Source organism: Cynocephalus volans, chromosome 11, assembly GCF_027409185.1.
Source record: "Cynocephalus volans isolate mCynVol1 chromosome 11, mCynVol1.pri, whole genome shotgun sequence".
NCBI lineage: Eukaryota > Metazoa > Chordata > Mammalia > Dermoptera > Cynocephalidae > Cynocephalus > Cynocephalus volans.
The window spans coordinates 123,268,749-123,288,403 of record NC_084470.1 but is presented as its reverse complement, the minus strand read 5'-3'; the positions used below and the strand labels follow the sequence as shown (position 1 = coordinate 123,288,403).

Here is a 19,655-nt window from a genome sequence, read left to right as displayed (position 1 = left end):
AGAGTTGACCCAACAGGAGGAAAAATTATAAGCCAACAGGAAGCAATAAGAGTGTCACAGACATCCTAGGGCTCTTTATGAAGGACCTGCCCAGAATATGTCCGTCACTTCTCGCTAGGCTCACCATTTGCTCAGATATCCTCACTGATGCTATTTTTCCATCCCCTAGTGTTCCCCTTTCTAATCCCATGCCTCATTCCCTTCACATTTCCCATATATCTTGCTGCCAATTGGCCAGCTAGAGTTCAAACCACGCTCCACGTGGCCTTAGCTCCACTCAGCACCTTTCCCCAGCCTGCCTTTTATCCGGAAGGCCCGCCCATAGTCTTCACTCCTTGTAGAACAGACCTGACACCTAGCGGCCAAACGGGGGCATGCCTCAGCCCTGCAGAGCGGAGCCTGCAGAAACCAAGAACACGGAACAGCTCCAAAGCAAGAGCAAGTTAAGCAGTGGAGGGCCACTCTGGGAGCAGAGGTGGAAAAGATGCACCAAATAGCTTTCACTGGAAGGTTATTTAGACCCATGGGGAGTTAAACCAAAATAGTAGAAACCATCCCAGAGGCGATGGCCCTCCCACCAAGCCTGCCGCCCCACATATCGCATAGAGCAGAGGTCCAGCACTCGTAGGTGATAGACACTAGATCTCATGTCTCCAGGAGCCTCCAAAACCTGCCCTACCTTCATGCTGTCTGCATTATTCAAGAAACTATTTCCCACCTTCTTTGATTCCACCTGTCTCCCCGGGGAAATCAGTATTTTAAAATCACTAAGAGGTTCGTTGGCATCGGTCGTCTCTGACACAGAAAATCAGTTACTTCCCATGTCAGTCATTTCCTTTCTCCAGCCTCATACAACTTAGGAACCTCTTTATGTGTTTGTTTCAGGCTAATCTAGTGGCTGCTTTCGAGCAGAGTCTGGTGAATATGACATCCCGCCTGCGACACCTGGCAGAGACAGCCGAGGAGAAGGTGAGAGGCCTGGGACGGGGAGGAAAGGAGGCAGTGTGGGGTGCTGCTGGACAGACGGGCGCAGGCTAACCTCCCCCACTCATGGATGCCAGTTTCTCCCTCCCTTGCTGTCATCCTGGATTCTCAACCTGCCCCTCAATGCAACGTGAGCGTATTCCTTGCCCTGATTCCCTGACCTTCTCTGTCATGTTTGGTAGAATTCCAGTGCCTAGCCCATTGCCTGGCACATTGTAAGCGCTCCTGTTAATCCCAACTAATGACACTTATTTCTGTTTCTCTCGTAGGACACTGAGCTTCTGGATTTGCGAGAAACCATAGACTTTCTGAAGAAAAAGAACTCTGAGGCTCAGGCAGTCATTCAGGGAGCACTTAATGCCTCAGAAACCACACCCAAAGGTAGGACATCCAGCCACGGACTGGGCAAGAGCAGGAATGGGTGAAAGGAAGATTATTGCAGATTTTTACCTGGGCTCACAATGTACCAGGTCCCATGTCAAATTTCTAGAAGGTGAGGGCACTTAGAGGCCCTTCAGTGTGGACTGGCATTGACGAGTGCCATGGGCATGACTCCACCATCCCAGGGCAAGTGGAAGAGATCTGTAATCCCCATAGTCCTCTCCTCAGCCAGTAGGCCAGAGCCAAAGAGCTGTCAAAGGCAGTTATTAAAATAACACTTCACATTTTTACAAGAATGTGTTGTGTGTCCACACACATGTACATAATCTTACTTGATCCTCACTTTGTTCTGCAAGGGGGGTGCAATCGACTCTTTAAAAGAGACAACCAAAGATCACACAGGTTCCATGAGACTCAGATGGCAAGTTAGCCCTGGCACTTAGCAACCAGCCAAGCTTTGCTACAGACAGTCAAGGTGGATGGTAGACTGCTGCCACAAAACCTGTGACCTCTCCCTCCAGTCAGGCCCTCAAGATAGCTTGGCAGTCCTCTTGTCCATAGTCACTTTTCTTTTTGTTCCACTATCAGTGACTCCTGACTTCACCACTTCTCTCAAGCTCCTCTTCCCACCGCTGACTTGCCTCACTCTGAACTTAGCCTTTGCCTCCTCCTTGTTTAAGGAAATGAACATCTTCAAGTGAGAACTCCATTGACTATTCCCCACTCCATCAATTTGATCATTATTTATTTTCCTCCCATTTTGTTGGAAGGAGCTATCCCTTCCAACCGAGAGGGACCTCTTATCTAGTGCTTTGAGATGCTCCTTCCAGCAGTTATGTATACTCCTCACACACACACACTTTGCCATCTCTCTGACCTCTTATTCTCTATCCACCCCTTCTCCACTGCTTATGAACCTGCTAAAGGCTCTTAAAGAGGAAAGACATGTATCAACCTGTGTCCTTTCTAACCATAATCTTATCTCCTTCCTTCCTTCACAGTCGACTTTATCTTTCTACCTCCCTTTCACACCTAACCCCACTATAATTAATGCTTCTGTCATTGTCACCCTACCAAAACTACTTTAACTAAATTCACCATGGACCCCATTTTTACAAAATCCAACTTATAATTTTTAGTGCTTATTTTGCTTGACTTCTGTAAAATGGAGATGATAACAGCTACCCAGAAGTTTGTTGTATTAAATCAGAGCATATATGTTAACATTCACGGCAGTGCCAGGCATATAACAGTTGCTCAAAAAATGCCTTTCCTACACGCACACGTGCACGCACACGCACACGCACACACTCACTGCCGATCCCCCAAGAGTTCCAAGATTTGGCCCTGTTAATGTCTCCTTTCTTCATGAAATTCTCCCTTCCCCTAGCTTCTGAATCATCATTCCCATCTCGGTCTCTTCCTCCTATTCTGACTCCTTCGGGGAACCTCCTTAAGGTACTGGTATTTCCCAAAGCTCCAGCCACAGCTTTATTTCTTAGGACTCGACACAATTTCTCTGGTGTTCACTTCTATCTTGTAACTTCTATAACCTCTCCTTTTTAAAAAAAAAATTGAGACATAATTCATATACCATAAAATTCACCTTTTTAAAGTATACAATTCAATGGTTTTTGAGTACATTCAAAGGTTGTGCAACCATCATCACTATCTAATTCTAGAACATTCTCACCACCTCAAAAAAAAATAAGTCTCACTCCCCATCCCCCCCTCATTTCATTCCCTGGCAACCACTGATCTATTTTCTGTCTGTATGGATTTGCCTGTTTTGTACATTTAATATAAGTGGAATCATACAATATGCGGTCTTTTGTGATTGGCTTTGTTCACTTAGCAAAATGCTTTCACGATTCATGCTTGTTGTGTCATCTATCAGTACAGCATTACTTTTCATGGCTGACTAATATTCTGTTGTATGGATATACATTTTGTTTACACATTCATCAGTTGATGGACATTGTGTGTTTTCACTTTTTGGCTATCGTGAACAACGCTAATATGAACATTCATGTACAAGTTTTTGTGTGACCATATGTTTTTAGTTTTCTTGGGTATATACCTAGGATTGGAATTGCTGGGTCATATGATAACTCTGTTTGACTTTTTGAGAAATTGCCAAACAGTTTTCTAAAACAGGTGCACCATTTTACATTCCTGCCGGCAATGTATAAGGGTTCCAATTTCTCCACATCCTTGCCAACACTTTTATCACCCTCTTTTTTGTTACAGCCATCCTAGTGTGTGTGAAGTGGTATCTCATTGTGCTTTGGATTCTACTTTTCCTGATAGCTAAGGATGTCAAACATCTTTTCACATGCTTATTTGCAAGTTATGTCTTTTCAAATTGTTGGCCCATTTTTTTCATCAGTTTTTTTTTTATATACTCTGGATACTAGAGCCTCATGATATATATGATTTACAAATATTTTCTCCCATTATTTTGGTTTTCTTTTCACTTTCTTGTAAGTGCCCTATAAAGAACAAAAGTTGAGGGCTGGCTGGTTAGCTCATCTAGTTAGAGAGCAGCCTTCTAACACCAAGGTCAAGGATTCGGTTCCCCATACCGGCCAGCCACCAAAAAAAAAGAACAAAAGTTTTCCATTTTGATGATATATAATTTATCTATTTTTTTTCTTGATTGCTTGTGCTTTAGGTGTTGTATCTAAGAAACTATTGCTTAATTCAAGGTCATAGAGATTTACTCCTGTTTCCTTCTAAAAGTTTTGATAGTTTTAGCTCTTACATTTAGGTCTTTGTTCTATTTTAAGTAAATTTTTTTATGTGGTGTGAGGTAGGGAGTCCAACTTTATTCTTTTACATGTGGATAACTACTTGTCCCAGCACCATTTATTGAAAAGACTATTTTACCCCATTGAATTGTCTTAATGCCCTTAGGAAATCAATTGATCATAAACATATGGGTTTATTTCTGGACTCCCAGTTCTATTCTACTGATTTATATGTCTGTCCTTAGCCAGGACCATACTGTCTTGATTACTGTATCTTTGTAATGAGATCTGAAGTTGGGAAGTGTGAGTCTTCCACTTTTGTTTATTTTCAAGGTTATTTTGGCAACTCTGTGCCCTTTGCATTTTCATGTGAATTTTAGGATTATTTAATCAATCTCTGCAAAAAAAGTCAGCTGGGATTTTTGATAGGGATTATGCTGAAGCTGTGTATCAATTTGGAGAGTATTGCCTATTAACAATATTAAGTCTTCCAATCCATGAACACATTATGCCTTTCCATTTATTTAGATATTCTTTAATTTCTTTCAGTGATATTTCACAGTTTTTAATATATGTCTTACATTTATTTTATTAAACGTATTTTTGATGCAATTATAAACAAAACTTTTCTTAATTTCCTTTTCAAGTTATTCATTACTTGTGTATAGAAATACAATTGATTTTTTGTATATAAATCTTGTATCCTACAAACTTGCTGAGCTTATTTATTTGTTCACAGTTTTTACAATCTCTTCTTAACCTTTTTTTCTATCCAGATCAGTCTCCTATTTCCAACCACTTTTGGACATTTCTACTTAGTTGACCTCATAGGTATCTTTAACTTAACATGTCCAAAATGAAAAGGCATTCCCCCCACCCTACTTAAAAATACACAGTCCATCTCTTTCCCTTCTGCAGTTTTGCCCCTCTCTGCTATTATTGTCTCCTGGTCACCAAGACCACTAATATGAGTCATCTTTGACTTCTCCCTGTTTTGCCCTGTATAGTCAGTTGGTTCTAACTCCTATACAGGTCTCAATTCTAACTCCTCCTCTGTATTGTCACTACCTTGGCTAAGTTTTCATCATTTTTCTGGATTATTGCAATAATTCCCTAACTGGTCTTGCCTGCTCCAGTCCTTCCTTTCTTTCTTTTTTTTTTCCTTAAAAAAGATGACCGGTAAGGGGATCTTAACCCTTGACTTGGTGTTGTCAGCACCACACTCTCCCAAGTGAGCTAACCGGCCATCCCTATATAGGATCCAAACCTGTGGCCTTGGTGTTATCAGCACCGCACTCTCCCGAGTGAGCCACGGGCTGGCCCCTGTTCCAGTCCTTTCTTTACACTGCCCCCAGAGTAATCCATAAGAGTGACCTTATGTCATTTAAGATCAGAAATCATTCCAATTTGAATACGAACTAGATATTAGATGAAGAGAATTACTATTAATTTTCTTAGGTATGATAATGATACTGTGGGAGAATGTCCTTATTCTTAGAAGACACATCCTGAAATATTCCACGGTAAATTGTCCTGTTGTTTACAACTTATTTTCAAATTGTTCGAGAAAGTGTGTGTGTGTGTGTGTGTGTATAGAGAGAGAGAGAGGGAGGGAGAGAGAGAAAGCAAATATAACAAAATATTAATTGTTGAATTAGGTAGAGGGCATATGAGTGTCCATTGTACTGTGCCTTAAGTTTTTTGTGTGTTTGAAACATTTCAGGAAAACGAGTTAAAGGGAAAAAGAATACATCCAAACCCTGAAGCATGGCATATCACCCTCTTCCTTATCTAAGCATGCCTATTTTTCTGGCCTCCTATTCCACCACTTCTCCTGTTGCATGCTCTATTCCATCTATGGTAGTAGTAACAGCTAGTATCTATTGGACACTTGCTATATGCTGGGCACTTTTCTAAGCATTTTTCTTATACTTATATCTATTTATTCCAGACAACAACCTAATAAAGTATATTTTATAGATAAGGAGAATAAGATGAGAGAGAGAAAGTAATTTGCTCAAACATAGTTCTTAAGTGATGGATCTGGAGTATTCATCTATTTCTAGTTTCTCAAGTACACTTTCTCCTCAGGTATATACTTGCTGAATCAGTGAACCATGTCTTTCATTGAGTTTTCATGTTATCCTCAGTTCATGTTGATCAAGGCTCAACTTGGTCAGGATGATTTCTAAAAGCATTCAAAAAGCTAATAATTAAGCAATGATGCCTAACTTTATTTTATTTGTAAATAGGTAATAAATGTAGATAATACCAAATTCAAAACACCCAAAAGATTTCTTAACTTTTTGAGGATTCATTCTACAACATATCCTTTGCTCTTTAAACGTACTATACAAGGGGTCTTCAAAAAGTTCATGGAAAGACTCATATTATCTTTCAACCCATTTTTTCACAAACTTTTTGAAGTATCCTCTTGTGTAGTATATTTTTTTATTTAACTGACAGGCTCACAACTAATTGAAACTTCCAAATAATAGATGATGGACAGATGCACACACTTATTTTGCTAAATGAACTAATTAATGAACTAATTTCACTTAAATTGATTTTTATCATAAAAGCAACACATGTTCTGGGGGGAAATGTAAATTAGGGGTTGGCAAACTATGCCCCATCAGCCAAATCTGGCTCATCACCTGTTTTTAAATAAAGTTTTACTGGAACACAGCCACACATTAATTTACATATTGTCTGCGGCTGCTTTAATGCTACAACAGCAGAGCTGAGTAGTTGTGGCAGAGACCAACCATATGGCCAAAAGACTAAAATATTTACTGTCTGGCCCTGAGGTAAACTAGACCAAAGAACATGTGAAGAAATATAAAATCCCTCTTCCTGAACCACTCCTCCAAATCCCACTCCCCAGGTGTAAGTACTGCTTGCTAATAGTTCTAATAAATCTTCCCAGAAGTAATTATCTGTGTATATACAAACAAACATGTATGGATACATGTATCCATTTTTATACAAATGAAAATTTCTTTACTTAAACTCAGCATATTCTCTTGAGAATTTTTCACACCTTTTAAAATGACTGGAGTACTCTCTACTGCCATAAACTTGGTTTGATAATCATTGAACAAAGGGTTTTCCGACAACTTTGTGAGCTCTCGTGGTTCCAACATCTGATCCTAGGAGCTTGTCTTCCTTGTAGTATCAAGGGAAAATTAGAGTGTAAAGATGCATTTCTGGTCATGGAGAGAGTAAGAAAAATAACTAAATACTACCTACATCTCCTTCATTTAAAAGCTTTTGTTTCTGAGCCAGCCTGTGGCTCACTCGGGAGTATGCGGTGCTGATAACACCAAGGCCCTGGGTTCGGATCCTATATAGGGATGGCCGGTTTGCTCACTGTGTGAGCGTGGTGCTGACAGCACCAAGTCAAGGGTTAAGATCCCCTTACCGGTCATCTTTTAAGAAAAAAAATAAAAAATAAAAATAATAATAAATAAAAGCTTTTGCTTCTAGGAGAACGATTGCAAATAGCCACCTAAGTCTCCTACCTCTCGTCTAGTTTCCCACCACTTCATCTTTCTCATTGGTAATGTAGTAAGCCCTATTAAAAAAATCTTTTGAAGAAAAACTTTTGACCTTGTAGTATAGTTATGCAGAGTATTAACAATGGATGAGCCTGGGTGAAAGGTGCTCAGGACCTCCCTGCACATTTCCTTGCAGTGTCCTGCGAATCTGTAACTATTTCAAAATAAAAAGGATTTTTAAAAATCTGATTTTATGCTCTTGCTTCAGAATCTCTGCTGCCCATTACCTATGGTACAAAGGCAAATTTTCTTTAAATGGCATTTAGGGCTCTTCCTGATCTGGCCTGAGCCTAATCTCCCCGCTCGCTCACCTCTTTCTGTGCCCCCACAGGTGCTCTGTGCAGCTCCATTCCAGACTTCCTGCAGTTCCTAAAAGCAAAGCCAGTTCTCTGCACGGTGTCTTTATGTGTACCTTTTCTTCAGCCCTAAGTACTTTTTCCAGTGTTCCCATCAAATGTCTTTGTCGTCACTCTTCTTCCGTGTTATAGAAAAGTGGATCATTTCTTTGTGCCATCACAAACCTCAGAGAGCTGACAAGAGTTTTTGGCCATCAGTTTAGAAAACTGAAGCTTGTCCAGGTTAAATGCAGGGCATGTGGCTGGTTATACTTGGCCTCAGACCACCAGGCAACCAAGTATTACTGGAAAAATCACGAAAAATGGTAGGTTGATGTCTTCATAAAACTATAGAGGGCCAGCTTTAGTTAAGCCCTTCTCAGATCTATTCAAGCTGAGTTCATTACTTTGTGCCACTTTGGTTTCTCGAGAACAGAAATTATTTCTTATTTACTTTTTTCATCTAGCGTATTCTTTCTATGTTGAAACATGACTGGCGTTCAATAAATGTTTGTTGAATGAACAACCCAAAAAAATGAATAATATGGACCTAAGAGTTGGTTGGTTCCCCTCCCCTCTTACCTTCTGCAGCTCGATTTTCCTTGAGTCTCAGGTCTTCTCTAAATCTGCCCTGTGTTCTTCCCACTTTTGTACTTGGCCCCTAGAACTCCGGATCAAGAGGCAGAACTCCTCCGATAGCATCTCAAGCCTCAACAGCATCACTAGCCATTCCAGTATTGGCAGCAGCAAGGATGCTGATGCAAAAAAGAAGAAAAAAAAGAGCTGGGTAGGTAAAGGTTTCAGGGGAGAGAACTATGTAGAACCATGGTGGACCACCTCCACCTCAGCATAGGGGCCAGATCCTTCCAGGATTAACCAAGATGCAGTCCCTGCTAATACTAAGTCCTGGTTTGATGTCTGCTCAGAGCAAGGTCTGCTAAATTCTCCCTTCCCTGAATTGTTCCCTACTTGTCCCAGGGCCACCCCTCCAACCTTCATACTCATCTGCTTTCCTTGGGCTCTCCATACTGATTAGGTCAAATGTATTTGGCAACGGAAGGAAGCTGAGGAAATACCCAGAAAGGAACATATTATCAGTTACCCCCCCCAAACCCCCCAGTTTCTTCTGTGCTATGGAGAGAAGATTTTATGAACAAAGCCATCTATTCTAGATGCTCCTGGAGGTCATTTCTTCAATTTTTGGAGAGGTATTTGTGGAACTTTCAAAGGGACTCTATAATAAATTTGTCTGATCCAGAGTTAGTTTTTTTTTATGTGTATTTTTTTTCTCCCAGATAACCCTAAACTGACTTTGGATGACCTTTCTGAGATTCATTAGGCAGGTCTAGAACACTCTCAGCTCCTCTTGCTGACTGTAGTAAGGGGAGCACCTCCAAATAAAGACTTCCTGCTCCTCTGTCTCCAGTTCAGTAAGATTAGCCCACCAATTTGCCTAGTACAGATGGGTACCAGCTGTGTGAAATGAGTGATTAAGTGTTGCTTCTTTTTTTTCCCCTTCAAAATGCTGACTCCAAATCCCTATTTTTTTCCAGGTCTATGAGGTAAGAGACCCGGTTCCTCTCCCCTTATTTTCTCTTTCCCTTTGACATACCTTCCCTATTTCCAGAGCAACTCCCTCCCCTTGAAAAAAGAACAGCCACTCACATCACTAACCATAACAACCACCCCAGAACTCCTAACTCACTCCACTGCATGGTCCATCCACAGCTGCCCCACATGAGGACAGAGGAGTGGTCTGGTTGGGGGCCAAATGGGAAAGTCAAACAAAATCCAAATCTATTTCATACTGTCTTCTCTCCTGTTACAAAATTGGCCTGTTAAAAGAGCAGTCAAATTGAGTCCCTGCTATCCAGAAAATGAGCCTTCTTATTTTTGGTTTCATTAAACCTAGAAGTCCAAAATGGAAGAGAATCACTTGACGAAGGTTATCTTGACCACAATTTCCAGAGTCCAGAAGATTTAGCTCTAGAGTAAGGTAAACCAGAGATCGGTGAGAGATACAGTCTAGTCTAGGGTACACTTAAGTCCCCAAAGCTGAAAACCCTCTAAATGTCCATGGAGTTTCCAAAGACATTTCCAGGAGTCGAGTATAGTCTAAGACAGGGGCTGGCCAGTCAGCTCAGTTGGTTAGACTGAGGTCCTGATAACATCAAGGTCCAGGATTCAATCCCTGTACCAGCCAGCCATCAAAAAAGAAAAGAAAAAAAAAAAAAGAGTACAGTGTAAGACAAACAGAAAGGGAACCTAGAATTTCTGTTACAAACCAGACATCTGAGGTCCACTCTAACCCTATCCTAACATTGTGGTTGGTGCTGTGAAGGACATGAACAGTGGAATCTATAATCTCAGTCACTAAGGAGCCTGCAGGTTTGCCGGGAAGACAAAAAATATATCATATGTATAAAACTAATAACAATCTGAGGGTGCTCAAATGCTTATTCAGACAATAATTGCTAAAGGAGTTCATAGAGGAGAGAGAGAGTGATTAGAGTAGGCAGGGAAAAAAAAACATCACAGAGGAGATAAAAGTCAGTGAGGTGGGATTGTGATAGGCAGAGAGGAATGTGTTGGAATGCTTTCTACATGGTCACTTTTGCTCAGAAGAGAAGCAGGGGGGCAGGAAGAAGACCAGATTAGAGAGAGCACTAACTGACTGAGTAGGGTAGAGCACAGATAGGAAGGGCCTGATAATTATTGCCACTTGATTCTTTAGCATTTCCCTAATTATGTTCCACAGATCACCAGTCCATTGAGATGCTCCTCAAAAAGTGATACCATCATCAAAAAAATTTGAAAAGCACTGCATTTCCTATAGGGTACATCTGCACAGGAAAAGTTCTGAGATATCCCCCAATAAAGAATGCTGTTTCATTTTGTTTAATTCATTGTTTCCTGAACTCATCCAACCATGGAACCATTAGCCACATAACACCAAACATCTCACAACAGTTCTGGCTTTGGGAATACTGAACTATACATAGACAGAGCTCTGTTCTCACTTAGGATCTTGCTGATTTTAGAGGGCTTATGCTCCAGGCAGATTGTGGTCATGGGATCTCTATCTGCGCGCGCGCGCGCGCGCACACACACACACACACACACACACACACACATTGTGGTCATGGGATCTCTATCTGCACACACACACACACACACACACACACACACAGATTGTGGTCATGGGATCTCTATCCGCACACACACACACACACACACACACAGATTGTGCTCATGGGATCTCTATCTGCACGCGCACACACACACACACACACACACACAGATTGTGCTCATGGGATCTCTATCTGCACACACACACACACACGGATCTCTATCTGCACGCGCGCACACACACACACACACACAGATTGTGGTCATGGGATCTCTATCTGCACACACACACACACACACACACACACACAGATTGTGGTCATGGGATCTCTATCTGCACACACACACACACACACACAGATTGTGGTCATGGGATCTCTATCTGCACACACACACACACACGGATCTCTATCTGCACGCGCGCACACACACACAGATTGTGGTCATGGGATCTCTATCTGCACACACACACACACACACAGATTGTGGTCATGGGATCTCCACACACACACACACACACACACACACACACACACACACACACCCTTCCCATAAGGCAGTGATATAGAGAAAACTTCATTGGATTGAAAATTAGGAAGCCCGAGTTCTAGTCTCAGATCTTCTTTCAATTATGCAGCTTCAAGCAAGTCAACTCACTGGCCTTTTCAGCCTCTGCTCTTTATCTCTACAGATAACCGAGCTTTAAGTTCTTTTGAGCCCTGACTGCTCAGCAATAATAAGTCCCTGGGAACCAGCGAGCTGCTCACATACTCTTAGTCATATCCCCATTGCAACCAGATTGGCCCTCCTTTATGTCTTGTCTAGGAGAAACCACAACACACACCACCCACTGGCTCCATCCACCACCTAACAGCCTTCCTGTGTTCCAGGAGAGACACTTAGAAAGGGTACCCTCAAATTTTCCCTTCTTTTTTCTCGATGTCCCAGAGATCTGGTTTGCCTTTGTTCCCTATAGCCTTTGACCCTCCTTTACTCTCTGTCTCTTGCTGCCATTCCGTGTCTGTGTCCCTGTGTATGTGTGTGCATGCTGTGAATGGGACGCATGTGAATGGGTGTGGGAGAGGACCCTGGTTTGCATCTCTAGCTCACATCCCTAACACCCAAGCTCATCAACACCAAGATCAAATAAGCTGTGGTCATATTATAAGGCCCCAAGAACTCTAAGGAAATGCTGGAAAATATCTCTTCATTCTAGGACATTTGAAATAGTGGAAAGTGATTATGTCTGATTGTTTTAATCATTCTGTGATGTGCTGGGCACAAGAAATACTAAATGAAACTTGATATCACTGCCTTCTCTTGATCTCCACAGAATCATATTGTCAGTTTCTGGTTGATAGGTGAGTAGATGAATAGATTCTGGGCTGATGAGCCCTAGTCAGAGGTGGCATCCTGAGACCCAAAGTGAGCTAGGTTCTAGATTGAGCAGTTATTTTTCTGCTGGGGAAGGTGGGGGCGGATTGCTGAGAGGTGTACTACATGACCTCTATGGGTTTCTGTCTGTCCCCATCAGGGGCACAGTTCCCCCCATGGGAGAGAAAAGACCCAAGAAATTCCCATTGCCTACAACAGCAGCAAGCTGGAAGATTCTGCTGTTACTCGATGCTAGTTTCTAGACAACTCTTTTGTCCATATTCCATGAATTAAGTGAAGACTCATAGAGAGAGGCTTAATTACAGCTAGTAAATCCCCTGCCTTCACATCTCTCTGTCTCAGAAATCCCAAAGCATCCTCCCTCATCCCCAGAGTACAGCCCTCATGTCTCTCTACCTGGATCTGCTTTTTTTTAGCTTCGAAGTTCCTTCAACAAAGCCTTCAGTATAAAAAAAGGACCCAAGTCAGCTTCCTCATATTCTGACATAGAGGAGATTGCCACACCTGACTCCTCGGCCCCCTCATCCCCCAAACTACAACATGGTTCCACAGAGACTGCGTCACCCTCCATCAAGTCCTCCAACTCATCCTCTGTGGGCATCGATGTCACTGAGTAAGTGCCCTCTAACCACCTGCTACCCAGCCTGGTACTGTGCATGCTGCTGGCTAGAGTGGGCAGCAGGCGCATCAGACCCTAAACAAACAATACTTTATTACTGACCTCTCTCGGGGTGTGTGGGACCAACAGATGGACCTTTCCTCTCACACTGATTGAACATTGGCGGGAGGAACCAAGACTACGAACCGCATGTCTCAATGTCCCCTAGTAACTCTCACACTTCATGCATCCTGGCCTGACTCTTGCTTTCTTACAGGGGCCCTGCTCACTCAGTTCCCCACACTAGGCTGTTCCATGCCAGTGAGGAGGAGGAGCCAGAGAAGAAGGAGGTGTCAGAGCTGCGCTCTGAGCTATGGGAGAAAGAGATGAAGCTTACAGACATCCGCTTGGAGGCCCTCAACTCTGCCCACCAGCTAGACCAGCTCCGGGAGACCATGCACAACATGCAGGTCAGCGTCTGGGCAGAGAGCTGCAGGAAAGGGAAGACCAAGGCTTCAGGTCTGTCCAACCCTGCCATCCTACCCTGTCTGTTCTTGCCACAGTTGGAGGTGGACCTGCTGAAAGCAGAGAATGACCGGCTGAAGGTAGCCCCAGGTCCCTCATCAGGCTCCACTCCAGGGCAGGTCCCTGGATCATCTGCTTTATCATCCCCTCGCCGCTCCCTGGGCCTTGCACTCACCCATTCCTTCAGCCCAAGTCTCACAGACACAGGTACGTGTTTGGGAGAAGAACCCATAAGGGTGGAGAGAAGAGAAGGGTTCATTTCATTGTTACACCATTCCACTTGCTACGGTGGCATCTTCCTCGGGTCAGGGAAGTCGCAATGCCTAGACACTAAGAGTTGATATGGTCCTTCGACCTCAATTACTTCTCAGTTTGGGGCCTCCATTTTTTCTCTGTGGGAAATACAGAGTTATCTGGAAAGGATAGTGACTGGAAAGCTTAGGAAAAGCTGTGAGTGCCGCTGAAACCAACTAACCCTTTTGCACGCCCACAGACCTATCACCCATGGATGGCATCAGCACTTGTGCTCCAAAGGAGGAAGTGACCCTTCGGGTGGTGGTGAGGATGCCCCCCCAGCACATCATCAAAGGGGTAAGGAACTTCAGGGAGGACCTACATAGTACTGTCATATTTATCTAGGAAAATCTGGACTCTGAATACCCCCAAAACCAGAGTACTCAACTCCTAAGGCCTTTCAGGATCTCCCTTTCTTGGAGTCATCTGCGCTGAGGCTCACGTGCTTCTAAATTGGACTTACAGGACTTGAAGCAGCAGGAATTCTTCCTGGGATGTAGCAAGATCAGTGGGAAAGTTGACTGGAAGATGCTGGATGACGCTGTTTTCCAAGTGTTCAAGGTAATGTGATACTGTACTCAAGAGGTGCTGAGATCCTGGGGACTTTTGAAGCTTTATGGAAAAATGCCAAACAGGAAAAGCGTCCATTCTTCTCTTTCTCCGCCTACTGTTGTTTCCTCTCATACTCATTCTCTGCTATGGCTTTTCCAGCTGTGTTTGTATCTTTTCAGTGTCCCTCACCATCTTCTTATTCTCCTTATCTCTTCTTTCAGGACTATATTTCTAAAATGGACCCAGCCTCTACCCTGGGGCTTAGCACCGAGTCCATCCACGGCTACAGCATCAGCCACGTGACACGGGTGCTGGATGCTGAGCCCCCAGAGATGCCTCCGTGCCGTCGAGGTGTCAACAGCATATCAGTGTCCCTCAAAGGTCAGTCTTCGTTTCCTAGGGTGAGGTCATATTGCATGAAGGCTGAGACAGGATCATCAAATAATCCATCATGTATGCATTCTACCAGAATGTACTGAGAAACTGTAATGTGAAGTTTCTCAGGTAACACGAGATAGAGAAAGATCAGTCCTAACTGTTGCTCCCAGGGCCATTTTTGCCAAGCCTGGGCTTCCCCCTCCACCCCTCACCTAGCTTGGAGTATGTCCCTAAACATGAGACATTAGCTTTCAAACTAGGGGTTCGGGGACGCCTGTAGAACCATGGGGCAAGTGGCTCTGAGTTTCTTCAGAGGGCTCCCAGACAAAGAAAGGAAAGCTCTTCGGGGGCCCTGGCTGTCCTCGGGGCCCTGGTCAAGACTCATGATTTCTGGGGCGGGGATTCAGGTCTGAAGGAGAAATGCGTCGACAGCCTGGTGTTTGAGACGCTGATCCCCAAGCCGATGATGCAGCACTACATAAGCCTCCTGCTCAAGCACCGGCGCCTCGTCCTCTCGGGCCCCAGCGGCACGGGCAAGACCTACCTGACCAATCGGCTGGCCGAGTACCTAGTGGAGCGCTCCGGCCGTGAGGTCACCGAGGGCATCGTCAGCACTTTCAACATGCACCAGCAGTCTTGCAAGGTGGCTGCCTCCTGAGACCGGTGCCAGTCCTCATTCAGGCCTCAGCCTCCTCCAAGACCTTTCTTAGGCCCCTTGTTCCCTTTTTCCTTTCCTCACCCTGGCCTTAATCATTCTCCCCCTCTTCAGTGCTCTCTTTTCCTTCCTCCCTATGTTGTCCCCTTTCCTGGGCATCTCCCTCCCCTGCTTCAGTTTCTTTCCAGATTTTGCTCTTAACTTCTTTCTCCACACTTTTCCTCACCTCTTTTAAGCTCCTTTCCCTTTAATTGATTGTTGATGAAACTGCATCTTCCTTGTTTGTAACACTCTCTGGCAACCCTGTCGATCCCATACCTTCTCTTTTATTTTCTTCCTTCTACCTTTCTTTTCAGAATTACCCTCTCACGTTGGGCTCTCTGGGAAGAGCACTTTGGAATTAAATATTACGTATTATGGCCTCCCTTGCCCAATCCTGTCTCCTCTTGAGCATACTCTATCCTTTGGAGTTGGTTCACATCTTAACTCCTCCCCAGATGGGGAAGATACATCCATTAATGTTAGTTCATGGCACCAACCCATGCAAAATTTAAGAAGTAGCATATGTTCCCCACCTTTGGGAGGTTTAGGGGCCACTGCTTAAGAGGGATGCTTTAGAGCCTTTGGGACCACTATTTATCAGTCTGTGGTAATCTGGTTCTATAACCAAATGTCCAGGTACATCAAAAAAGAATCAAAGGCCTCAGGGAAATCAACAACTAGCTAAACTTCTCCACAATCCTTCTTTCAAGGTTGATCCAGGTACTGATTCCTCAGTGCCAACCCACTGCCTTCTTTTATTCCAGGATCTGCAACTGTATCTTTCCAACCTGGCTAACCAGATAGATCGGGAAACTGGAATTGGGGATGTGCCCCTGGTGATCCTGTTGGATGACCTGAGTGAAGCAGGCTCCATCAGTGAGCTGGTCAACGGGGCCCTCACCTGCAAGTATCACAAATGGTAAGCTAGGGTCAGGACCAAACATCACAGTGGGAGGAGGGACAACCCAGTCCAGTTCAACCTATGAGCTTTCCATTGTGTGTGCATGCCAGAAAGCAAGTGTTAAGACAAGTCTAAGTGAATCTTTTCCCCCTTTCTTCCTACAGTCCCTATATTATAGGTACCACCAATCAGCCTGTAAAAATGACACCCAACCATGGTTTGCACTTGAGCTTCAGGTAAGAGCTATGGCCCTGGATAATCCTTCCAGCCCTCCCCAAGAGTCTACAAACTAGTTCAATCCTGGGCTCTGGCCAGAGGGGCGGTAGATAGCAGAAGGAAAGTGAAGTACGGCGCCTTTCAGGCAGGCAAGAGAAAGGAGGTGTATTTGCCATGTCGGTTACAGGGAGGAGGAGGACATGTGAGGAGAGGAAAAGACTGCAGAAAGTAGCAGAGACCCAGGCAGGCTGCTGTGATTGGGATTCTCTGCCCACACAGCCGGATCTAGGTCAGCGAGGTTAGACGGTTATCTGAAGAGGGCCGCTGACTTGTGAAGCAGCCCTGCCCGCCCAGGACTGCTGCCTTGAGTTCAACTGTCCTCACCATTTCTTGAGAAAAAACCAAGTGGGCATTAGTGGGAGACAGGCAGGAGGAGGGACAGCCTGGCAGGGGATGAACCCTGACAATGTGCCCATGGCCACGCTGACCCCACCATCCCCATCCCTGGTGGCAGGATGCTGACCTTCTCCAACAACGTGGAGCCGGCCAATGGCTTCCTGGTTCGTTACCTGAGGAGGAAGCTGGTGGAGTCAGACAGCGACGTCAACGCCAACAAGGAAGAGCTGCTTCGGGTGCTCGACTGGGTACCCCAGCTGTGGTACCACCTCCACACCTTCCTGGAGAAGCACAGCACCTCAGACTTCCTCATCGGTACTGGGGTCTGGCTTCCCCCTGGGGTCTGGAGGTGGCTTCCCTATTCTACTTTACACCAGGAGGGATGCTCTCCTTTTTTCCTGGAGTCGTCAGCATGTAAGGAGTTGCAAGCCTTGTGGCTTCAGACTTAGAACCACTCAAGTGTGAAGCATGATTGATGAGCTTGCCAGTGAGGCCGTCAGCACCCGCTGATCCTGACAACTCTAAATTCCCTTCAGTCCTTGGGTTGCCAGACCCCTCTGCCTGGTACTGAGGAGCAAAAGAGGCAGATGACCGGGGAGATTTAGATTATCTGCCATTTTCATGGCCTCATCCTTTTCCCCAGGCCCTTGTTTCTTTCTGTCCTGTCCCATTGGCATTGAGGACTTCCGGACCTGGTTCATCGACCTGTGGAACAACTCTATCATCCCCTATCTACAGGAAGGAGCCAAGGATGGGATCAAGGTGAGCCCTACCCTCTGACTCCCCTCAAACCCCAAGAGCAGGTTGTCCTACCTAACCAAGTGGAAACATTTCTTTAATGTTAGGCATGGAACTTCTGGTATTAGTTAGGTTTTCTTTCTAAGAAATGCAGCAAGGGGCCGGGTAGACTAAGCTGGTTCCCTTCCTCCAGCCACCATTCAGCAAATGGCTCAGTGACCACTGCCTCTGGGGCCATCTCTCCAGTCCTAGGCCTTCTGGCTCTAAGCCCAATTCAAACCACTCTCAAAGGGTCAGAGCGAATAGAAAAATAATCGAGATAAGAATTAAGTAAAACCCTATTATAGCCTTAGCTACTGACTAACTACTGATATGTTACATTGACCAAATTACCTAACCTTTTTTAATGTCTTCATGTGTAAAAAAGGAGATAATAAGTTCTGCTCTACCTAAATCACTGTTTTGCAGACAAAATGAAATATGTGAAAAGATTTTTTAGAGTTATAAGAAAAACTGCAAAAGGAAGATGTCATTTTTTAAAAATCTCCTCAGTTTTCTCACCTGTAAATGAGGACATAGTGATCACTAAAGTCCATTGCAGCAGTAATGAACTATGTTGTGATAACTAGACCCTGTTGGTCATATATTATCCTTAAAAGTAATTTGTGATGAGTAGATATCTCCTGATGATATAGTAAATTTCTGGATATGCTGTCTATCAGACCAATGCCAAAAGTCATTATTCCATTTATAAATTTATAAATTTTGATATTTTAAGGAAGTTTTGCATTATTATTAATAGTTTTCCAACTTAAAAGCATTTTCAGGGCCCAGCCTGTGGCTCACTCGGGAGAGTGCGGTGCTGATAACACCAGGGCCCCAGGTTCAGATCCCATATAGGGATGGCCGGTTAGCTTACTGGGAGAGCGTGATGCTGACAACACCAAGTCAAGGGTTAAGATCCCCTTACTGGTCATCTTTAAAAAAAAAAACAAAAAGCATTTTCATACAGATAACATCTGTTTTCTTCATGAAAACTGTTTTCAAGAAAGAAATTTTTTTTTCAAAAACAAAAATGTGTTATGACTAAAGTGGAAGAATTTCCTTCTTGAAAAGTGAAATTGTAGGGTCATAAAATTTGTGCATGTTAAGTTTTATTGCAACCTAGGTGTCCATCAACAGATGAATAGATAAAGAAAATGGAATACCATTCAGCCCTTAAAAAAAAAAAAAAAAAAAAAAAAAAATCCTGTCATTTGCAACAAATATGGATGAACCTGGAGGACATTATGTTAAGGGAAATAAACCAGGCACAGAAAAACATATATATATGTGGAATCTAAAAAAGTCGAACTCACAGAAGCAGAGAGTAGACTGGTGGTTACCAGGGCCTAGAGAGGAAGGAGTTGAGAAGATCTTGGACAAAGGATACAAAATTTCAGTTATACAAGAAGAATAAGCTCGAGAGATATATTATACAACATAGTAACTATAGTTAATAACAGTGTATGGTGTACTTGAAAATCACTAAGAGAACAGATATTTACTGTTCTCGTCACACAAGAAATTAAGTGTGTGAGGTAATGCATACATTAATTGGCTCAATTTAGCCATTCTACAATGTATGCATATTTCAAAACATGTTGTACATCATAAATGTACACAATTTTTATTTGTCAATTTAAACAATAAATAAATGAAATCAAAATTTTTAAAAATTTGAAAGCTTTAATTCACACACACACATACACACACACACACACAAACCGGGGGTGGGGTGGGGAAGAAGATATAACAACCACAATTATTTGAAGTTGATACAACAA

The 19,655-nt window shown here is 43.5% G+C and overlaps 1 protein-coding gene across 3 annotated transcripts in view; it reads left to right on the top strand.

The window, feature by feature from the left end:
• The window catches only part of NAV1 (neuron navigator 1), a 251,002-nt gene that overhangs the window by 223,606 nt on the left and 7,741 nt on the right, over window positions 1-19,655 (top strand). For all 3 annotated transcript variants that reach the window (XR_010024868.1, XM_063113832.1, XM_063113831.1), the window contains 14 exons: window positions 886-969; window positions 1,254-1,365; window positions 8,676-8,797; window positions 12,951-13,147; window positions 13,410-13,602; window positions 13,696-13,864; window positions 14,151-14,248; window positions 14,417-14,512; window positions 14,725-14,884; window positions 15,289-15,524; window positions 16,343-16,497; window positions 16,644-16,715; window positions 17,210-17,406; window positions 17,735-17,853. Coding sequence is in view for 2 of the 3 variants with exons in the window: in XM_063113832.1 (XP_062969902.1) it covers window positions 886-969; window positions 1,254-1,365; window positions 8,676-8,797; window positions 12,951-13,147; window positions 13,410-13,602; window positions 13,696-13,864; window positions 14,151-14,248; window positions 14,417-14,512; window positions 14,725-14,884; window positions 15,289-15,524; window positions 16,343-16,497; window positions 16,644-16,715; window positions 17,210-17,406; window positions 17,735-17,853 (2,010 nt within the window). In the remaining variant the exon portion in view is untranslated. The remainder of the gene's footprint in view (window positions 1-885; window positions 970-1,253; window positions 1,366-8,675; window positions 8,798-12,950; window positions 13,148-13,409; window positions 13,603-13,695; window positions 13,865-14,150; window positions 14,249-14,416; window positions 14,513-14,724; window positions 14,885-15,288; window positions 15,525-16,342; window positions 16,498-16,643; window positions 16,716-17,209; window positions 17,407-17,734; window positions 17,854-19,655) is intronic.